Raw genomic sequence first — 22,006 nt, 5'->3', positions numbered from 1 at the left:
TCTGGGCCAGGATTAGCCCAGCGTTCAGGGCCTCCCGGGCTGGCTCCTTCCCACAGTGCTCCTACCAACCTGAGGCACTCCTGACTGCCTGGCCGTTTCCTCCATCAGGAACATCCTCCCCAACGCCCCACCCCAGTGCTGCAGGCCTAGCTCAAAGGCCTTTCCCTCCCAAGTCTCAGCCTCTACCCCCAGCAGCCTTCCTTCTCCACCTGCCGTGCTGTGCTCTGGCTGTGGGCCCCTCAGCCCCGCCCAGCAGAGTCCAGCACGGAAGGGGCAGCAACTAGCATCACCACATGGGCCTGTAGGGCAAGTATGTGGGGAAAATGAGGTTGAGCAGAGCCTCCGGGTAGAGACCAAGTGCTGGGGGATCCCTCAGGCCGCAGGAACCCCTACTGGGGGGGCTGCACAGCAGGGCGAGAGGGGAGGCCAAAGCCAGAGCGGTCCAAGGGCCCAGAGGCTACTGCGTGACCCCAAGGGCAGAGGTGCCTGACTGCCCGAAGGGTGTCCTCAGCACAATGCCTGGCGAGCTGAGGTGCTTGGCCGATCAGTCCAAATGTGACACCAAGCCCCTCTTCCTGCTTCCCCTTGTGTGGGAGGATGAGCCGGTGGGGCGGGAGAGGAGGCGTGGAGCCCCCCGCCCTACCCCGGGGAGGGATTGGGCCAAGGCAGGCTGGCCTGGATGCCCGCTGTGGCAGCAGAGGGGACCCGGCACCACCAATACCCTCTCTCCTCAGGCCCTAGCCCAGCGGTGGCTGAAAATGGTCACTGGGCACAAAAGAATCGGACACGGTCAAGTCAGGCACCATTTTTTATAAAAACGCATAGTCTCATTTTCCACTCTTTAAAATCACATTCAAAAATCGGCAAAGGAGCGCCCCCGGGAGTAGATGGGAAGGGAGGGTGCACCAACCCAGCCCCAGGGGGAGGGGGCGCGACACCACACACGGCAGCGCGACTGGCACAAGGGGGCATGCGGCGGGCGGGGTGGCGCCCTGTGGGCAGTGGCACTGACGGGACGTGGGGCTATGGGGCTGGACAGCCGGGGGGGGGCGCACACTGACCAGCCCAGGGTGGCGAGGGCTGGCCCCGCCTGGCCCCTCTCACTGTGCTGCCCGGCCCGTCAAGGCTGGTCACCTATGGTCCCAGGCAGATGAGGCCTCGCCCAGCCCGGGGGGGGGGGGGCGGGGGACCTCAGGGCCAGGCTAGGCCAGTGTGACACAACCCACAGCTGCCTTTCTGTGGTCCCTGAGCCCGGATGCTCGGCGGGGGAGGGAGGGGGGACCGCAGGGAGGGCAGCCGCACCTGCTGCCAATGCCAGAGTCCCTCAGTGTCCAGGGAATGTGGGAATGGAGGCGGCCAGTGATACAGGGGCTCTTCCTGGGCAGGGGCACAAGAGCTCGAGTCACTGTGGCCGGGCCCTGGGGTCAGGGAGATAATGGGCCCCTCCTCCACCGACTGGCTGGAGGACAGGACAGTGCAGGACTGTGCCCCTGTCACAGGAGGGGCTTCGGTGGGAAAATTCAAGTAGTATCCCTGTGCCGCGGCCTCCCCTGGGGTGGGGGACGCTGGGCCACCCCGCTGTGCTGCGGGCACAGAGCCTGAGGGGACACAACGCGGTGCGGCATCGTCCCTGGAGAAGGGCCAGGAGGGCTGCAGGGGCTGCTGCTCCCCCCCCCCCCCCGCCCGCCCCCTGCTCCCACCCACAGGAAGACACTGGGAGGGGAGGCCCCTGGAGGGTCGGGGCTGAGGGCGGCCGGACAGTGGCTGGGTCGGTGGCAGCAGGAGCCAAGGCAAGCGGGCCCCCCCTGGGGGCTGGGCCAGGCTGGGGCCACAGGAAATCACAATAATTACAAAATAAAACCTTTTCCGCTTTGCGGGAAAACAAATAATAAAAATTCGACAAAATAAATTAGAGGTTTATAAAAGGCGGGCGGGTCAGAGGCCGTTGGCACTGCCGCGCTGGACCAGCGGCACCTTGCTCAGCTCCACCACGGGCGAGCGCGGCTTGTTCTTCATCTTGGGCACGCGCTGCACCAGCTGCTGGGCCTCGCGGTACGCGTCACGAAGCTCCTTCTTCCACTGCACCAGCTCAGGGTCACTCTGCGGGCACCCGGGGCCGTCAGACCGGGGGGGGGGGGGGGGGCGTGCCTGGGTGCCCGAGGCTCCCTTCCCAGCCCGCCCCACCCGCCGCCGGCCCCTGGCCCCACTCACGTCGCACTGCAGCACAAACTGTTTGCCGCCGCGGATCTTGAGAAGGAGGCACTTCCGCTCCTTGATCTGCGTCTCCTCCACAGACTGGATCTCCTCCATGGTCAGCAGGCTCTGCTGCAGGGCGGGCGGGAGGGGGCGGTGAGGCCGCGGCGCGGGCTGACGGCCCGGGCACTCACCCCGCCTCCGGCACCCGCGGGCACCAGCCCGCTCCTTACCGGGGCCTCGCCCTCGCCCCGCCACTCCAGCCGGTTGGGAAACAAGTAGAAGTACCGCCTCTGCCACTGCGTCAGGAAGGGGTTGCCCATCTTGGACATGTAGCCATGCATGATGCAGTCCTTGCCCAGGGCATAGTCTGCCGCGAGAGAGTGAGAGGCGCGCTCAGCCAGGCCCGCCCGGATCCTTGCTTCGGCCTCCCAGTGACCTCGGTGGCTTCCCGAGACCTGAGCCGATTTCTCATCTCCAAACTGCCCAGTGGGTGCCCACGGCAGCTACGAACCCTCACCTTCCTCGTGGCCCAACTGCTTGTTTTTGGTTTTCTTGCGGGCCTCCAGCCGGTCAGTCTCGGCATTGATGGTGTCGAAGACCGTCTCGGCCACCTCCTGCTGCCACCGCTCCGAGATGGTGAGGGGGAAGTTGCGGTAGAGTTCCTGGTCACTGTCCAGCAACTTCAGCGAGTAGACAGGGCAGGGACATCCATCCATCAGCCACAGGCCTGCCCAGCCCCAGGGCTCCCAGGCGGGAGGGGGTCTGGTCTCACACGGCCCCCCCCCACCCTCCCAGGCACGTTTGGGGAGGAGGAGCCTGAGGCCCAGCGGCTGACAGAGCCCTGCAGGCCAGGATCAGGGCTCACGTGAGAGGCCAGGGCAGGCCCGGTACCTTGATTCCTTTTGTGTCCTCCTCGTCAAAGGAGCCAATGTCGAAGGCGTCAGCAGCGTTCACCTCCCCTCGAGGGGGGATCAGCGGGGGAGGGTACTGCAGCAGAGCACAGGCCGGGCATCAGCACCAGGCAGGGGCTACAGGGCGCCCGCCCGGCCCTGCCCCAGGCTGGTACCTTCTGCAAGAAGACCATCTGCCAGTCCAAGGAGCGGAAGAAGGGGCTCTCCTTTACCTCCTGGGCCCTGTGGGGAGATGTGGGTCATCAGGCGGGGGCGAAGCCCGGGCGCCGGAGCAGGTGGCCCAGGCTAACTCCTGCTGCCGCCGTTCTCTGGCTCTGCCACCCCGGGAAGGTTCCTTAAACCTCAGCCTGTTTCCTCATCTCTAAAATGGGGAGAACGGTTCCCACATCATAGGGCCGTTGGGAGTTTTCACATTTGTAAGTCTTGCGACATCGTGCCCAACAACTTGGTAAATGCTTAACAAACACAAAAAGCTGTTGCCATCATCATTATCATCGCCACGTTTGTTACAGGGGCCCTTCTGGAAGCCGGTCCCCCAGCAGCTCCGGCAGCTGTGCGCCAGGCAGCCCCGTCCCCTGAGAACACTGGATGGGGCTGGCCATCTCGCAACCCCGTGAACCCCTCAAAAGAGGCTGGCACCAGGAGGGGGCTCCAGTGACGGGACACAGCCCTCATCCTCAGGCTAGCCTAGCAGCATGCCCAAATACCCAGGGCCTGGCAGGGAGGGAGGGCCTGGGACGGTTGGCCCTGGTCCCGGGCACTCACCCTCGACCCAGGCAGCCCAGTCTCCGGTTGACATCCCTCTGCAGCAGCCCCTCCAGCAAGGAACGGAGCTCGGGGGAGAAGGAGTCGGGCAGCTCCACAGCCTGCGGGGAGGAGTGGACACTGGCAGGGTCCGAGGATGGGACCTGGCCCCCGGCATAGGGAAAGACAGGGCCCAGCTTCCTCATTTGCCCCCAGCGGGCACATTTGTTCTGACAACACAGGGATGGGCAGCCTCTGGGGCAGGAGGCCAGAGTAAGGATGAGTGGCCCAAGTTTGTTGTTATTTGGTGAGAACCAAGAATCCACGACCCTGACACGCACAGGAGACCCCATCCCCACGGTGACCGCCCCCCATGGACTCCACCCAGCCTCCCCACACTCACCATTGTCAATGTCATGCGGTCAATCTCGTGCTTATCTTTGGTCTTGTGCTGCCGAAAGGGGCTGTGCCTGGGCAAGAAGCACAAGGTCAGAGGATAGGAACGGGGAAACCGAGGCAGGGAGCGACAACGATCCTCATCCAAAGCCAGGGATGGTGCCGCCCCAACACCCAGGCAGCCGTAGCCCCCCTCCCCTAGACACCTACCTGGACTAGGGATGAGCTCTTCCCTGTCCCGTCCCGCCCGCCGGCCGGGGAGGGCCCACTCACCCCCGCAGCAACTTGAAAAGCATGCAGCCCAGGGAGAACCAGTCAGCGCTGCTATCGTAGGCCACGCCCTTCTGCAGGACCTCAGGGGCCATGTACCCGTGGGTGCCCCTGTGGGAGCAAGGAGGCCATGAGAGGGTCTGGCGGAGGGTGCGGGAGGGGAGAGTGGGGGGCCGGGCACTCACACGCTGGCGTGGGGCTTCTTCTTGGAGAAGTCGCAGGCCAGGCCGAGGTCCGAGATGCGCACGTGACCGTGCTCGTCCAGAAGGATGTTGGCTGGCTGTGGGGGAAGCCCAGTGAGCAGCCTCAAGGGTGACTCAGGACAGGGCCTGGCCAGGCAAGATGCCAGCTAGGTCACCGTCCTCACCCTGGAGTGTCGTGGGTGTCCAGGGACAAGGCCCCGGGGGGGGTCTTCCCCTCCTTTCCCCAGCTACAACCGGAGTCCAGAAAATGGCGGGGTAGGGGGGCCGGTGAAGAAGGGAGCAGCCAGCCGACTCTGTCCCAGACGCCACTGCTCTGGGCCAGGCGGGCCAGTGGCGTGGAGGGGGGGGGGGGGGGGCAGAGCCTCACCTTCAGGTCCCGATAGACAACGAAGCGGTTGTGCATGTGCTCCAGGCCCAGGATGATCTCGGCCGCGTAGAAGCGCATGTCGGCCTCGGAGAAAACCCCGTGCTGGGACAGGTGGTAGTGCAGGTCCCCGCCTGAGGGAGGCAGCCCCGCAGGGTGGCGCTCAGCTGCCCGTCCCAGCCCCCAGCCCCGCGGCCCACCGGGGGCCAGGCCGCGCACTCACCGTTCATGAGATCAAGGATGAAGCTGAGCTTGTCCGGCGTGTGGAATGCGTACGACATGCACACGATGAACGGGCAGTCCTGGGAGGGCACGGGAGGCCAGGTCAGCAGAGGCCGCGCACGGTTCCGGGACCTGAGGCTGCTGCAGTGACCTGCCCGGGCCCTCCTGGCTCACCCCAGTGCTGACGAGGGACAGCATGATGCGCTCGTTCAGGGCCAGGGTCTCCCCCTGCTTCATCTTGATGCGCTTCTTATCCAGACACTTCATGGCGTACCTGGTGGGGGGGGGGGGGCGCGCTGGCTGGTCAGGCAGTCCACACGCACCTTCAGCGCAGAGCCCGGGGCTGTGTCTGGGGGGGCGGTCCATGGGGGGCGGGGGGGGGGGCAAGTCCTCAGGGCTCTTGCGGTGAGAACTGGACACTGAGACGAGGCAAGACGGAAGGCAGAGTACTGAGAGTACTCTCAGAGACAGAGAGTACTGGTGAGTACTGGTGAGGCGGGGCCTCTGGGGGCCTGTGGGGGGCGGCAGCACCGACACAGAAAGGGGGGAGACAGTAGCCTCTGCAGAGACCTGCCCACGTAGGACCCGGGGGCCCCGATCCCCTCTCGGCTCTTCCATGCACACCCCCAGGGGGCCCTCCCCTCCCTCAGGCATCCCGCTCGACACTGGCTGAGCTGGCGCTCACATCTTGCCCGTGTCGGCCTTCCGGCACCCATAGACCTCGCCGAAGCCCCCTCGTCCGATGATGCGGTGCACGCTGAAGTCGTTCATGGTCAGCTGTGGGGCGGCAACAAGCAGGGTCAGAGCGCCCAGGGCAGAGACACCCAGGCAGCGGCGGGGGCCAGTCCCAGGCCCGGGACCACCCTTGCCACGCACTTACCTGCCCTGAGCCACCCTCACTGGGATCCTGGCACTGAGCCCACAGCCACCGCCCTGGGGGCCGAAGGGCAGGCTCCCCTGACCCGCCCAGCCCCGGCCGAGCTTCGGTGCCCAGCTCCCTGGGAAGGGTGGAAGGGAGGGGGCAGTCTTCCATGCCCACCCGGCCCACTCACATGGATGTTGAGCTCCACATTCTTCCACTGGCAAAATCGTGTGAATTTATCGCTGTAAGAGAAGAACCAGGGCTCAGATGAACTTCAGAAAGTGGGCAAAATGATGCTGGGTACGAGCCTACCCCACACCACTGCCATTGTCTGGGGTCCCGAACCTCAGATGTCCTCTCCTGGACTCCCAGGAGTAGCGCTGGCCCAAGTGGGTTTCAGATAAGCTTAGGAAAGAGGACCTCCGGTCTGACCTGGACTTCCTCCCACTGTATCCCTGACAATGCTCATCTCATCCCTGCTTGTACACCTCTAGTGACGCAGCACTCACCCCTGTGAAACTCCCCCTCCGTTGCCTGGCAGCTGGGACCCTAAGAAAGCTGTTGCTCACATTAAGCTGAAATCTGCCTGCAACTCCCACCCACCAGGCCAGCTCTGGCCACGGGGGCCACAGAAGAAGACGGTGTGTCCTTTTGTGCCACCCTGATGCTTCTCAGCATAGATGGGCCCAGCAAGGTGCTCAACAGTCCATGAGAAGGAATGACACTTAGGTGGTCCTTCACACCCGGGAGAATCCCCTGGGGCTCGAAGATGCCTGGCACTAAGAAGGACAGGGTGGGACTATGGAGGAGGTGGCGGCTAGGAGCCTGTCCCACTTCTCAGGAGTCCCTGCATGGGGCCGTTGGCGGGGCCCAGGCACCCGCCTGCCTGGATTCTCTCCTCCACACCATCCACACCCCTTCTCAGAGCTGCCTCTTCCTCCCCTGCCCCTCCCGCATATGCTCTGCTCTCACCTCTCGATGAATTTCTGGAACACATCCCCTCGGAGGTTCTGACAAATCTCTTCAATGTATGGCTAAGGGGAGAAGCTGGAGGTTGGTGACTGAGCCAGACTGGGAGCCGGCCAGGCTCCGTGACCTCAACGGTCCCAGGGTGCCCCTGGCTGGGCAGGGAGGCAGCGAGGATAAGCCCAGCACGCACCTGGAAGAGATCCGGAGGAACCTGCTTCTTCACCAGGTGGCCCTGGACGTGCTCAGTGGCACTTTTCGAGAAGGGCTGCAGAAGACAGAGGTGGCTGTGAATCCTCTGCAGGGCCCCTGCATCCCTGCCCACACCCCAGGCCGCTCTGGGCCGGCGCTGGGGTCTAGACCTAGGGACGGGCTGGCCGCGGCACTCACGTGTGAGCAGGCCAGCAGCTCCTTCATGATGTAGGTGTCGAAGACCTCCCGGCTGCGAGCCAAGCGCTCCTCCTCCGTCTCCAGCTTCTCGTATTTCTTGATCTAGAGGACAAGATCCCCACAGGTGACACAGAGGCACCAATAGCAGGCATCTTAGAGACTGAATGAAAGCAGCCCAACCTTCTCCCCTCTCTGCAGGCAGCGGGGGCCTCACCTCCTCATAGAACTCCACCAACGGCTTGGCCTCCTCTAGGTGTTTCAGGCAGAAGTCTCGGAAGAGCAGGTACCCTGAAAGCAAGTGTGTTGGGTCACACGGGGCCACGCCCCTCTCTGGCCGTCCCATCAGGGCGGGCGGCGTGGGCGTGGGGCTCCCTGGGCAGAACTGGCCAAGGAGGCAGCAGAGGTGGTCTCTGCCCCAGGCAGGGACAGGACGAGGCGGCCCCAAAAGCTGTCACCAGCTGAAGATTCTCAGTTTCAGGTTGTGGGGTGCCCGTCTCCCAGAACCCCAGATGTCAGCTGGAATGTGATGGGTGCTCCGGGCGCTCTGGCGAAGCAGAGGCTGACTCCGGCTCCCCGCCCTCTCCCTGCCGTCTAGGGCCTGCACCGCACCCCACTGGGCGGGCTGTGTGGGTGCAGATCCACCTGGGTCAGGCCAGAGCATGGCGGGCAGGAGGAGGGCAGCCTCCCAAGGGGCCCACGTCCCTCTCCCTGGACGCCCCATATCGTGCCCCCGCCGTATCTGGCCGATTCTCACAGCAGCCCTGAGGAACAGTTGCAGAAACACACCGGCGGAGGCCTGTCAGGTGGGCCGAGTAGAAGGTTCGGCTCTACTACCCGCTGGGAGGCGCTGGGAAAGACAGGCCAGGGGGTGGGGCCTCGAAGGGCACGAGGCCACCGGGGAAAGTAAGAGGCGGGACAAGCTATGGGAAGGGCTCCCAGGCCTCACCCCTCCCAGGGAATGGGGGCCCGAGGCCCGGCCCCAGAGCAGCCCTGGAGAGCAAGGGGGAAGTAAGGGCAGTCCCCATTCCCTCCAGCCTGACATGGGTGACCAGCCTTGCACTAGATAGCTTCCATGCCTCTTTGGGGGCACTGCCTGGACACCTCCGGCAGAGCACACAGCCGTCACTTCTGGTAAAGGCGGCCTGGCCTTTGAGTCACTCGTGACCTGGGTTTCCCAGTGGGCAAGGGGCTTTCACTGAGGCCAACTCATCTGGCCCTCCAACAGTCCTGGGCAGCAAGGCTTCTGAGTCCTAATTCCTAGGTGAGGACACCAACAGGCTCAGAGAGGTAAAGCCACGTGCCCAGGGTCACACGGCAGAGGCAGGGGGCCGACCCAAACTGTGCTTTTGGACGCACTGGCTCCCCAACACTGACTTCCAATGCCTGGTCCGGCCAGGCCAGGCCAGGCCACTCCCACTTCAGAGCTGAGATCCTGCTCTCCTCTCGGGAAGGCCGAACCAGAGCTGTGCGTGCCCGAAGCCTGCTTCCCGGGAACCACCCCAGCCCAACCTCGCCCCGTGGGCCAGTGCTGCAGCAGCGGCTCTGTAAAACAGGGGCCCTGGAGGAGGAGGCTCGAGGGGCCACTGAAGCAGGTTGCTCTCAAAGAGGGCCCGTGGGGGCGGGGGCGGGAGACCACAGCTCGGCAGGCGCCACAGGAAGGGCCCCGCCCCTTCCTGTCAGCTCTACCAACGGCCCCGCAGCAGCTGTGCCTGCGCCAAGGGGAAGCTGCAACTCTCAAAAACAAAAACCCAAAGGAGGAACTTCCCCGGCCGCCCTGGAAGACTGCTGGGCCCCCACCCCCTTCACGGGGCTCCCAGGGCTGACCGCCAGGGGCCGGGAGGCACAGTGGGTCACCATCCCGGGGGGACGCGGGGTGCTCGTCACAACCCTGCCCCATCAGATGGGAGGCCAGACCTCCAGGGAGGGAACAGAGGCCAGCCGGCTGGGGTGGGGGCAGGAGAGCGGCCTCAGGGTCCTCCTGCCCCCTCGCCCCAGGCCCGGGGCAGCTGGACGGTGGCGGGAAGTCCTTGGGGCTGGCAGACCTCGTACTCACCCAGCTTCTGGGAGAAGATCTTCTCAAAGGTCACCTCGCCCCGGTCTTCCAGGTACTTCTGCATGACGCTTCGGATGCTGAAAGACAGCGGGGGTGGGGGGGTGCCCTCAGTGAGCCGGAGCCCCCGGGGCTCCTGCCAGGCCTGCTGGCCCTGCCTCTTCCCCCCGGGATCCAGAATGTCACTGTTCCCTCCAAGAAGGCAAACTACCAGCCCGGGCCTGCCCACCTGGGCTCTGTCCCCAAAAGCTAGGGTGGCCAGCAGGTGGCTGCTCAGAAGTCCGGTCCCAGTACTGCCTCATGCTGGCTTCGGGAACCTGGCCAAACCTCAAAAGCCGGGCCTCACCATCAGCAGATGATGGGTAACCAAAATGGGGCCTATCCTTACCACGGAATACTGCTCGGCCGTAAGGTGGGACAAAGCACTGATATACAGAAATGCTACGACATGGATGAACCCTAGCACGCAGCGAAACGAAAAAAGAGAGTCACAAAAGGCCCCCAGTTCTATGATGCCACTTACGTCGCATGTCCAGAACAGGCAAATCTACAGAGAGCAGATTAGTGGGTGCCAGGGGCTGGGGCACAGAAGAGGAGTGACTGCCAACAGGTAGGGGGTTTCTTCTTGGGGGTGATGGAAATGTTCTGGAATTAGGGTGAGAGCTGCCCAATTAGGTAGGGTGAGAGTTGTACTAAAACCCACTGGGCCGCACTCTTTAAAATGATGAATTTTATGTTATGTGAATTATATCTCAGGTTTTTTTACACAGTAATAACAAGACGAAACAAAAACCAAGCCCCGGCTCCTATGTTCCTAACATCTGAATTAAAAACATGCCCCTCTGTCCCTGGGTTGCTCGGGAGGGCAGCAAGGGAGAGGCTGGCCGTTGTGACCATAGAAAGCCCAACCCAACGGTCCCCACCCGGAAAGCTCACCTTCAACGCCAAGGGCTGTCTGGGCAAGAGACACGGGGCTATCCTTTGTGCCCGAGACAGACCTTACCGTCCCCTCCTCCCCGCTCCTGGGTCACCTGTACACCAGCCCTGCCGGCCTGCCTGTCACGCCTCCACTGGCTCAGGCTCCCGAGGAACACTCTTAGCTGCCTGTACCGGGGACCAAGCTGTGCAGTCACACCTGAGCCCAGGCAATGCTCACAAGGCCTTTAGGATTTGTGGGGCCACCGGCAGGCCACCGACAGAAGATGTCGCAGCTGGTGAGGACCAGAATCAGAAAGTCTGGGCTCTGCGGCCCTGCATCCCTCTTGGAGCCCAGCGCGGGTCACCAGGGCCTGCTGCACGTTTTCTACTGGAAGGTACCACGTACCCCTGACCTCCAGGCAGGCCCTCCCAGGGCGCAAGTTCTGCATGCGTGGCTCTAAGACATGACACGGTGTGTGACAAAGCCTGACAGGACCCACTCAGGAAGGGAAGAGTGTTCTGAGCCATCACGAGAGGCTGTGTGGAGGAGGAACTTCACTGGGTTCCTCAGTGCAAACAGGATGTCAACAGGTGGCAAAGGCCAGGGCAGGCGGGTGGATGTGGGGACAAGCAGGGGAAGACCCGGCCAAGGTGAGCAAGAGGCTATCCCAGGCAGGAGGGAGCTCGGCTAGGGACGCTTGGGAAGCTCAGTCCAGGGAAGGCAGAGTCTGCTGGAGGCCCCACAGGAGGAAGCCCGGGTAGTGAGACACTAGAGGGACGGCCAGTAAGAAGGGAAAGAAACAGGGCTGGGTGCGAGCAGGCTCGGGCCATCGGGCAGGCAGAGGAGTTGACCAGGCCAGCGGGATGGCAGCCCAGGCCTGCAATGGTCTGGCCCACGAGAGAGGTGTCTGAGGTGAGAACGTTCCAGGTAGGGCCAGTGTGGCCCACGGACGCTGCCCAGCCGCTGGGCCTATGCTCGGAGGCGGGGGGACTCCTGCCCTTTTCTGCTCAGCACTCTCCTTCTGAGACGGTCTGAGCGGAAGCCCAGGCTCCACTCCCCCCAGGCTTCCGCTCGAGTTTGAGCCACACAAGGAAAGGCCACGCAAGATAACAGGAGACTTTAGAGCTATCTAAATGACTCCCCCCTCTGCTTCCCCACCCTAGAAGGCTGGAAGATGCCGTGACCTCCTCCAACAGCAAGAAGGGTGCTGATGACCAGGACAGCCCTCCCGTGTCCCTATCCTGCGACTCCAACCAACGAGAGCGGAGCTCCCGGCTGAGGGCCGGTGGCTTGGTGGCCCCACGCCAAAGTGGTGGCCACTTCAGAGCTGGTTCCCTCAGGAAAGCAAGGATGCCCTCTGCAGTGGACAGGGGCCCTGAGGCCAGGATGTGGTCCTCACCCAGGCCGGCACCGTCTGCCCTCCTGACTGTCACATGCCAGCTCGCTTCCACCAGCCACCATCAAGAACACATCTCCCCAGCCCCAGGGACCCACAGAGACTCACAGGCACTCGGGAGGCGAGGCCTGATTCCAAGGCCTGCTCTGTGCTCACACACGCCAGAAACTAGAGACACCTGCCCTGGGGCCAGCAGCCCAAAGACCAGAGCCCCTCATTTCCTGTGAGGGAGAGCTTAGGACCTCCTTTTTGGAGGACAGGAGGGCAGGCCAGGGGCGTGCTGGGGTGCAGCGTAGCAGCCAGGGCCCAGTGCAAGGCAGCGAAGGGCCGGCAGGGTCTTGAGACCGGGCAGCCAGGAGTTAGGGGCTCGGAACCTGGGGCTCTGTAAGGGCCAAGTGCCTGGATTTCACCTGTAAGGTGGAACAGGAAGGCTGGATCCTCACCACCCCTTGGCTCAGCTCTTGGCACGCCATGTCTGCACCCAAATCCTGTGTTTGGGGACATTTTGGTCTATGGAAGGGGATGGACAAGGTAATAAAGTGGGGGCCGGGGGAATCACAAAATGTCAATCCCCCACGGAGGTGAGTGGTCAGATGGAGGTCAGGTGCAGTCAAGCGGGATGATGTCCAGATGCTTCAGACCCAGATGGGAAGCCCCCCTGAGCCCCAAACTGGCTTCCTGGGAATCAGCGTGGCTGACACCAGCTTAGGGAAGGCAGCGTGATGGGAACACCCCCCGCTTCCCACCACAGGACCCGGTGACCCCCAGAACGGCTGGGAACCGGACCCTCCAGGGAAATGCCCTCTCCCCGAGGGCCCGTGGACGAGGGAGCCAGCCTGCAGCCCAGCCTTCTCCCTTCCCGGCGGCTCTGCTGTGGGGTCAGCCCAGGAGAGAGCAGAAAGTGGGGCACCGGTGGCCAGACCCCGCCTCCCCTCTGGAGCTGCATGGGACGCCTCTCTTCCCAGCCCACAGCACTTCACTTTCTTCCTTAAAAAGAAAAAAAAAAGTTTTCTAAATAAAATAAACAACCCCCCCCCCATCCAAACACAAGATTGGGCTGAGCAAAGCCTTGAATGGAAGGCCCCCAAAGCGACAGCGTTAGGGTTTCCTGTCTGTTCTCATGGGGCTGGTGGCCAAGGGAGCCGGTAGTTTAGAAAAACGTGTTATGGGGCACATTCCCGCCGGGTGGCAACACAGGCTGGCACGGGCAGCAGTGGTGGCCTCCTGGGCTGGGTCACCTTCATCTGCAACACCCGCTCCCTGATACTGGCAGAGTCTAGGGTGGCGACGAGCCCAGAGCAGCATTTCTGCCCCCACCCAGGCCAACAAGTCCGACATACAGGAGCACGTGGCTCCCCGACCAACTCTGGGTTGTCAGGAGAGCCAGACGCCTGCATCCTCCCCGCCAGAAGGACCCTCAGGCACTCAGTCTCTCTGGGGAAGGGCCCCTGGCTGCCTTGGCTCTTGCGGTCAGGGGGACACCCACGCCTGAGTTCCAAACGGCTCTCCCCAAGTCCCCTCCGTGGAGGAGGCCAGGCCAAGTCACAGACTTTAACCGTCCAGTTGGCCCACTTGTGAAATGAGGACGTCAACAAATTTCTAAACTGTCACCACCGCGCTGGCCAGTGGAAAAGCCTGAGGGGGCGCCTGGGTGGCTCAGTCGGTGAAGCAACAGACTCTTGGTTTGGTTTCAGGTCATGATCTCACGGTTCGTGAGATCGAGGCCTGAGTCCAGCTCTGCACTGTCAGTGCAGAGCCTGCTTGCGATTCTCTCTTCTCTCTCTCTCTGCCCCTCCCCACCTCATGCGTGTGTGTGTGTGTGTGTGTGTGTGTGTGTGTGTGTGTGTGTGTGAACGCTCTCTCTCTCTCTCTCAAAATAAATAAACTTTTAAAAATTTCTAAAAAAAATAAAATGAATACATAAAATAAAAAAATAGAGAGCCTGAGAGGACACAGCAGAATTGTCCTAAGACGCTAGCTAGCCTTGCTGTGAGAGCTCCCCTCCTGGAGGCAGCCCTCCCGCTGCGATCCCCCAGACTGCACCTCTTCTAGAACATAAGCTATTTGGTCTCGTTTGGGTCTTTGCCCCACACCCTCCCACATCCTCAGAGGGTGCCGCCTGCTGCCAGGCCTCCTGACTGGCGAGCTCTGACCAGGGCTGGGGCCAGGTGAGTGGCTCACAGACCAGCCTCCCACACTCATGCTCATCAGCCTGAGGACCCAGGGGTGGGGGGTGGGGGGTGGGGGGTGGGGGGCGGGGACAGAACCTGATACCAGCCCCTGACGAAGCAGCAAGGGCCCTGTGGCAGGAGGGCCTGCCCTGTCTGGCAGGGAGCTGCCGGACCCTGCTGCCTACGGCCAGGGCCGTTCGCTTTGGCCCCAGCTGCTCCCAGGAGCAGGCCAAGCCTGACACTGAGGGGGAGAGCGCATCCTCCCCCGCAGCCCGGAGTGTGGGTAGGGGTGACAGGACGGCAGGCAGGCAGGAAGGGGGTGAGGGCTGCGGGGGAGAACTTCCGGTGCCTTCTGGAACCACATGGTTCAGAAGAAAGGCAAGGTCCCTTGCTCTGTGGCACAGAGGCTGATCCTGGCCCTCACAGACGACTCCCACACAGGGTCACAGACGGCAGCTTGTGTGGACTAGCGAGGGCTGGGGGCAAACACGCTTGTTTTGTTTTGATGGTGAGGAAATCTAGGCTAGAAGCTGAGTGGCCTGCCCAGCATCCCACATGGAGACAGCAGCCAGGAAATGTCCAACTCTCCCCGAGAAAAGGCGACTCGCCAGGCAGGGGCCTCCCCCTGCAACCTCTGCAGAGGACCCCGGACTTGTACCCCGGCTGCCTCCCCCTCCGTCCACTGCCAGTGCTGCGGGCAGCGGGCAGCATCTCTCCTGGGAGCCCGGCGGGCTACGGGCAGCTTCGGCTGGCACCCGGCAGGCCGGGGTGTCACCGGGATGCCAGAGTTGCGAACGCCCAGGACGGTGCAGGATGGCACGGGGGCGGCAGGGCCTGGTGGGTCTGGCACGGCCACGCCTTGAATAGCCACGCTCTGGGAGAGGACAGTGAACAAGCCAGCGGAGCAGAGGCTGTGGCTGTGGCAGCGGCTCCTCTGTGGCATTTCCAGGAAACCTGGCACTGAGGTGGCAGCCGGAGGAGGAAGTCCCCTGGGGCTTCTTATTAATATTTCTCAATGACTTGCCCTGGGGCTCAGTGTCCTCAGCTCGAGAACAGGGCCGCATACCAAGTGGGAAAGACCAACCCTGAAGGCCACCCGGAAAGGCCAAGCCCAGGGAGGAGAAAAAGACACGCACTAGGTGGCACGCACACAAGCACCCCCCCCCCCGCCGCCCACGCAAACGCCCAAGCTACCCAGGCTCCCAACAGTCAGTGCGGTGGCCACGACGTGGCTCCTTGCGGGATGTGCGGGGGGGGGGGGGGGTGCTCTCTGGCGGCCTTGTCACATGTCACGGCTTCTATGCTAACATGACCTGAGTACCACACCCTGCAATTTACTGCCATTATGTTAAAACGCACCAAGAACAGAGTTCCGGGGCCCCGTGGCCCGTGGCTCCCAGGAAGGGGCTGTCCACCCCGACCCGGGTGGCCTCCAGAGTCAGAGAATGCCCCGTTCAGAGACAGAGCTGCTAACACTTTTACACCAGAAAACTCGCTTCTGAAACCCTGCTCCTCTGCCAACACAGATGCTACCCTTCGAGGCAGCAGAGATGCAGAGAAGGAATGTTATTTAGAAAAAAGCTGCAGCCAAACACGTCATTTTCAGTATCTCTTACTTGAAACAGATCAGTGATAACTTGAGCACAACTCTCTGTCTTATGTGACCAACAGAGCACAGTGGCCCCTTGGGGCCACAGGAGGAAGGGGCAGGTGTGAGGGAGGCTGTGCGATCCTCAAAGACTCTCACGTGCTCCTGGCATTGGCTGTCTGCTCCGAGGCAGGAGCAGAATATCCTGGAAGCACCAGCCGTGCGCGCGCAGCCCCTGGGTGCCCGGGGCGGGGAGGAGGCGCCGCTGCAGAGTGCCTACACCTGACGTCACCGGGAATTTACTACTAGGGATTGATCGTGCATTAATAGGACACGTTATTCCTGGTTTGACAGAGCCCAGATTCCCCTGCACAGATTCCAACCCATAATGCTCATGCTCCCTTCAAATCCACTTACCGAGGGAACAGCGGGAGGGCGGGCAAGCAACTTAATGGCAAAAATGTGAAACCCCATGGCCTGGAGAGGAGCGCAGATGGGAACAGACGTCCCAGAGACCCACTCCTGAGCAAAGGAGGGGCTTCAAAGGCCCAGAGGGAATGACTGCTGAAAAGATCACCTTGTTCGGCGGGGTGTGGGAGTGAGGAGGAGAGCTACCGCAGGGGTAGAAAGTTCTGGGTGAGGGACAAAGGCTGGAAATAAACAGCGTTTTGCTGGTGATGGAGAAGTGGAGGAGGAAGGGAGGAAACCTTCCCCTGCACCCCTTCCCCGCCTCCCCCCCCCCCATACAAATCGTGGGCAGGAAGTCCTGGAGGCAAAGAGTTAACAGGAACGAAAAAGCAGAGGAAGAGTGGCCCGGTCTGGGAGACAGGGACGCCAGAAAAGGGCAGGAAGGAGGAAATCCATGGTGGGGGAGGGACCAGGAAAGAGCTGAGAAAATGGGAGGCTGCAAGAGGCACCCGGCTCCGACAATCTGCTGCTGGGGCTGCCACTGTCACCAGGGAGGGCAGGGGCATCTCCTGGGACCGCCTGAGCGAGGCTCCCGAGCCAGGAGCCCAGAGATTAATTACACCCGGCCTCCGTGGTCATATTAAGCAAATGACAGTAATTACAGGACCGCTGCTGGTGGAGGGAGAGCAGCTCCATCGGGGAGAAGCACAGACCACAGGCCCGAGGGCTGAAGGAGCACTGCGAGGTCATCCCTGGGGGGCGGGCCCTGGCTTTACTGAAGGGGAAACGGAGACAGGTGCGGTCAGGAAAAGGGACACGCTGGCATCGCAGCAGGATCACAAGCCGGGTCTCCTGTCTTCCAGCTACACAACACTGCCTCCTTCCATGAGGAGGTCGAGAAATGGGTCTGTTCCCTCAGATTCTATAGGGTGACAGAAGGGGAGGACCCTGTGCCAACTCAAAGTGGCACTGTGCCTGCCCAGCAGCTCCTGTGCCTAGCCCTGACAAGTCAGAGCCGATGCCAGCCCCAGCTCCCGGCCAAGCCACAACCTGGGCACCAGCTGCAGGCAGGCTGCCAAGACGGACCACCCCAAGGCGGGAACGTCTCCAAATGGCATCTCGTCATGGACGAACCACGGCCATCCTTCCTGGCCATTCACCTTGTGGGTGAGGGGAAGACGTGACCCCAGGCAGGAGCTGCCTCCTCCGCGTACTAGCTTTGTCAGAACGGCTCCATTCTGTCCCAGATGACGGGGCGGGGGCCGGGCCTTGTGCCCTGCCGCTTCCAGGCCAACCCCCAGACCACGGCGACCCAGACGAGGGGTGCCAGAGGGGAGAGCAGCGGGGGTACAGCGTTGTGTGGAGGAAATGAAGCACAGCAGGGGGTCCGGACACCTGAGTTCAAATTCCAGCTCGCCTCTGGGACTAAGTCTCCTCCCCTTCCTGGGCCTCAGTTGCTTCAAATATTAAACGGGAGAATACCACCTTCGGGGCCCTGCTTTCCCACAGTTGTGGAAAGAATCAGCTGGAGTAAAAGCTAGCTTGCAAACTGGGAAGCGCTAGGCAAATGTAAGACACAGTCATCGTGACCTTCCAGGGCAGGAGGCATCCGACCCACCAGGTGTGCGAAGCATAAACGCAAAGGCTGGCATGTCCTCCGTTAGGAGAGGCCTGGCCTCAGGTCACCGACGGGCGCTGCGAGAGCCTCTATCCATCTCACAGCAGTGGTGCATCTGTCCAACGCTGTGCTGCTGGATGGTGACCCCCCATGAGAAGCCATGACACCTGGGTCTTGGTCTCCTGCTGTTCCCCTAAAACTCACAGCCTGGTTCCAGACAGCACCCGGTCCTGATATTTCTTGAGCAACTGCTACACGTGAGGCATGGCCATGCCAACTTCACAGGTTGGTTTTCGGATCAACTGAGATGACAGATGTCATAATAAATAATAAATTGTTATAATTTCCACCATCGTTCCTATCAGCATCGTCACTACCACAGATGGTAAAGGGGGACAGGAAAAGAGGAACATCTCGTTTCTCAGGGTTCTAACACCTGCAGGGCCAACCCAAGGCGGGGCCCCATCGGGAGCAATGCATTCTGGGGAGAGATTACCCAAACGCAGAGAGTTCCAGAAAAGGTTCTGCCTGACACTTTGCAGAGCCCCAACCTGCAGGAGGGTCTCGAGGCCGCAGCCACCAAGGAGAGCCGTTGTGAGCCCCAGAGGCTGACTCCCCCCCGTTTCCTCCCTCGTGGCTTTGTCATTTCTGAACTCATTTTTGTTCTAACTGTCGCTGCTCCCTGGACAGCCCCCAGCTGACAGTCAGCCTGGTTCCTGTTTTGAGAAATCTGATTGCAAATGTCTTAGAAAACAACGGGCCCTAACGGCCTTTTCAAAATGCAGACCAATTTTCCTCTCCCAGGCCTGGTGTTCAGTCAATCCGAAACCCAGTGAACAGGGCACAGAGAAGGGTGCCGGAGATGTAGCCAAGGCACTCCCCACAGCTCTGCGCTCTGCTTCAAAGGCTTAGGACGCCACGGGGTCACGACCCTTATTTCACGCTACCCACATTTCACAGATGAGAAAACCGAGGCCCAGAAGCGGAGGGGAAGGGACTTGCCCAAAGTCACACGACAGCTAGGACAGGCCCAGGTTCCCAGGCCAGCCAGGCGTCCAGCATGCCAGCTCTCAGGCATGAGCAATCGTGGTGGGCACACAGCTGTCGCAGATGCAGAACAGCCAGGCCCCGGCTCAGGCCTGAGTAGTAGACATGACGTGGACGTGGAAGCCAGAAGCCCTGATCTGGTGGCGAGGCGCCAGCCTGGACTACCTGTGACACGGGGCGAGCCGCTCACCTCCGGGGCTTCTGCTTCCCCACCCGTTCGGTGGAGACAAAACTGCACCTGTCCTACCTGCTGACAGGTTGCAGGGCGGCTCACACAATGGGAAAATACTCTAGAAGCCATAAAATGCTGGCCAAACCTCAGCAACGGTCCATATCCTGAAGAGAACGTGCCTACATCCTGAACAGTTTCAACTTTGATACCGGGTGCAGTGACATCAATAGTCTCACGGAGAGGTGGCAGCCGTGGTCCAGCTGCTGCAGAGGTGCCGGGATATCCTCTGGCAAACAGCAGCCACGGGACACCACGCGCAGGGCCGCCAGAGGAGGCATCGGAGGGGAGAGGGGCAGTGGGTGTCTCCCCCCGCTGGGCTGGGGCACGCGCGCCACACCCTGCTCCCCCCCACCACCACCCCGGCCCCCAAAGCACTCTTAAACCCTACCCCAAGCCAGTGACCCTCCAGATGGGTGGGGGAAGACCAGGAAGACTTGCTGCCTCCCGCAAAACCTCACGCAAGTGTCGACCAGAGAGAGGGGGCTAGGAGTGGGGGTGCTGCAACCCCAAGGCGGGGTGCCGGGAGTCGGGAAAGCTCAGGGATGGGGGATGTAGTCAGGCCAGGTGGCCGGTGGCAGGTAGAGGAGGAGACCCCACGGGGACCAGGGGCTGCCGGGAGGGGCATATAGGACAGCACGGGGCCCCTGGGGGAGAAGGCAGGAGCGCGGGGCCGCCGGGGGCGAGGGCAGGCAGCGTGGACGAAGGGAAGGGAGGCAGTGGGGCAGGGGGCACTGCGCGGCCCGGGGAGCCGGCGGGGCCGGGAAGCCCCGGGTTCAGGTGCACTGGGCCTGGGGCCGAGGGGTCGGGTCGGGGTGGCCGAGCCCCGAGCGGTGGCCGGGGCACGGGGCACTGGAGGGGGGGGGGGTCAGGGGCCAGCGGCGGGGTGGTCTGGGGCCGCGGGCTCCGGGTTCGGGGAGCGGGCCCGGCCGGCGGCCGCCTCACCTGGGTTCGGGCAGCAGGATCTTCTTGCTGGCGCGCGCGGCCGGCGTGGCCTTGCTCTTCTCCATGGCCATCAGGTAGCTCACATCGGCCAGCACCGCCTCCAGGTCCGCCATCTTGGCGGCGGCGGCGGCCTCTCCCGCCGCTCGGCTCGGCTCCGCTCCGCTCGGCGCGCTCGGCCCCGGCCCGGCCGCTCCGTCGGCCTCGGGCGCCGCCGCCCGCCTGGCCCCGCTCGGCGCCCGCGGCTCCGCTCGCCGCGGCTCACAGGCGGCGCCGCCCCATGGCGCCGGCTCGGGCCCGGCCCCGGCTCGCTCCGCTCCCGCCGGGACTGCAGTCGGGCCGCCGCCGCCGCCGCCGCCGCCACCGCCGCCGCCCGCGCCCCGGAGCCGCCGCCGCCTCCGGCCCCGCCTGCCGCGCACAGCGCCAGCGAGCCCGCGAGGGGCCGGGCGGGCGGGCGGGCGGGCGGCGGCGCCCCCTGGAGGCCGCGCGGGCTGGCCCGAGCCTGACCCCCCCCTTGGCCGCGCGGACCCCTTCCCAGACCCGACCCTGACCCCGCCCCGGGCCTGGGCCGTGGCCCTTGACCCCAGACCTGGAACTCGCCGCGGGGCCCGGGACCGAAGAAGACCCCGGACCCACACCTTGACCACAGCTCGGATCCCGACTCGGACCTCAGAATCCACAACAGACCGTGGCCCTCACGCCAGACTGGCACTTCAGAACATGATCTCGAGGACTTGGACCTCGGACGCTGGACGTAACCGCTGACTTCTGGATCTTGGTGGAAGTGTCTGACCTGATATTAGTTCTGGACGACATTCCTGAGCCCGGCCTCCAAATAGGACCCCAGGACTGGACCTCGGACCACTGCCTTAGACCACTGCATTAGACTCTGTGACCCGAGATCACAGCCCGGTGGCTCTCTCCACACCCAGACCTTGACACTGACCCCAGACCCCCCACGGGACCCCAGATATAGTTTTAGGACCATGATCTCAAACACTGGTCCCATCCTGGTTACTAACTCCAACATTGATTCGAACCCCAGACCCAGACCCAATATCAAGAACTCTGAACATGGGAGTGCCTGGGTGGCTCAGTGGGTTAAGCGTCCTACTCTCGATTTCGGCTCAGGTCATGATCCCACGGTTGTGAGACTGAGTCCCGCATGGGGCTCTGAGCTGGGTGTGGAGCCTGCTTAAGATTCTCTCTCTCCCTGGGGCGCCTGGGTGGCTCAGTCGGTTGAGTGACCGACTTTAGCTCAGGTCATGATCTTGCAGTCTGTGAGTTCGAGCCCCGCGTCAGGCTCTGTGCTGATGGCTCAGAGCCTGGAACCTGCCTCGGATTCTGTGTCTCCCTCTCTCTGCCCCTTCCCCACTCATGCTCTGTCTCTCTCTGTCTCTCAAAAATGAATAAACATTAAAAAAAAAATTAAAAAAAAAAAAGATTCTCTCTCTCCCTTTCCCTCTGTTCTCTCTCTCTCTCTCTTTCAAAACAAACAAACAAACAAAACAAAGTAACAACAACTCACTCTCAACATGGACCCAGGACCAGGACATCCAATGCAACCAGGGACCCAATCTAGACCTAGAACACTTAACAGGTCACCATGAACTTGGGACTTGACAACTGCAGTCAGGCTCCAGGTCTATGCTAGCTCCAGTCCCCACCCCTTCTGTTCTAGACCCAACTCTTGACCAAGGATTTCCACTGAGGATAAAGGACCCTGCACCAACCTCCACCCTTCCTGGACCAGCTTGTGCTTGGCCTGCACCCCATCCCATCTATGGAATCTAGTGGAATCATCATGATTCTACAACGTGGGGTCAAACCTCTCTCAGCCTAGGAGGACACAGGAGTCTCAGTGGTGCCTGGTAAGGGAAATTCGCTGTACGGAGAACACTCAGGGTGGGGAAGGAAGGTCCGTGTGTCTCAAAGCAGCGTCCTCTATCTCTGTAGAGCCTCTCTCTGTTTTCCAAGGTGACAAGATCCCTTCCTAGTCCCCGGGCACATGGGACTCAAGCCTGCCTCATGCCAGTTTATGAACCTCAGGCCAGTAACCAGAACCCTCTGGCAAAGCAGAGCCCCCTCAGCCCCTCTCTGTGCATTTCTCAGGC

The 22,006-nt window shown here is 62.3% G+C and overlaps 1 protein-coding gene and 1 long non-coding RNA gene across 3 annotated transcripts; one reads left to right on the top strand and one right to left on the bottom strand.

Annotated features, from left to right (window-relative positions):
• Window positions 1-795: 795 nt before the first annotated feature.
• On the bottom strand, window positions 796-20,204 carry GRK2 (G protein-coupled receptor kinase 2). 2 transcript variants are annotated; one of them, XM_023240105.2, is made up of 21 exons: window positions 19,896-20,204; window positions 9,578-9,654; window positions 7,739-7,812; window positions 7,525-7,626; window positions 7,328-7,402; window positions 7,141-7,202; window positions 6,359-6,410; window positions 5,992-6,083; window positions 5,481-5,580; window positions 5,308-5,386; window positions 5,088-5,218; window positions 4,703-4,797; window positions 4,521-4,628; window positions 4,255-4,321; window positions 3,873-3,973; window positions 3,263-3,329; window positions 3,088-3,183; window positions 2,714-2,876; window positions 2,427-2,563; window positions 2,212-2,322; window positions 796-2,100 (listed from the first exon to the last, which is right to left on the bottom strand). In XM_023240105.2, the coding sequence occupies exons 1-21, from the start codon at window positions 20,006-20,008 to the stop codon at window positions 1,936-1,938; spliced, it is 2,067 nt and encodes a 688-aa protein (XP_023095873.1). In that variant the 5' UTR covers window positions 20,009-20,204; the 3' UTR covers window positions 796-1,935. The 2 variants fall into 2 exon arrangements, with proteins under 2 accessions (XP_023095873.1, XP_023095872.1); XM_023240104.2 differs by having other exon boundaries at window positions 2,212-2,325; window positions 19,896-20,201.
• Window positions 9,075-12,925, top strand: LOC109492216. Its single transcript, XR_002736430.2, has 2 exons — window positions 9,075-10,184; window positions 11,657-12,925. It is a non-coding gene; the product is annotated as an uncharacterized LOC109492216 (long non-coding RNA).
• Window positions 20,205-22,006: the final 1,802 nt, after the last annotated feature.

Source organism: Felis catus, chromosome D1, assembly GCF_018350175.1.
Source record: "Felis catus isolate Fca126 chromosome D1, F.catus_Fca126_mat1.0, whole genome shotgun sequence".
NCBI classification, from domain to species: domain Eukaryota; kingdom Metazoa; phylum Chordata; class Mammalia; order Carnivora; family Felidae; genus Felis; species Felis catus.
The sequence above is the reverse complement of the archived record's forward strand: the minus strand, read 5'-3'. Positions and strand labels throughout refer to the sequence as shown.

What these genes read in the sequence shown, in the direction of transcription:
- GRK2 (XM_023240104.2), bottom strand. Translation starts at nt 20,008, where the DNA reads ATGGCGGACCTGGAGGCGGTGCTGGCCGATGTGAGCTACCTGATGGCC. An exon ending in AGATGGTCTTCTTGCAGAAG is followed by an intron (nt 3,184 to 3,262) that starts GTACCAGCCTGG and finishes GCTCTGCTGCAG; the next exon opens with TACCCTCCCCCGCTGATCCC. An exon ending in GCAGTTGGGCCACGAGGAAG is followed by an intron (nt 2,564 to 2,713) that starts GTGAGGGTTCGT and finishes CTCTCGCGGCAG; the next exon opens with ACTATGCCCTGGGCAAGGAC.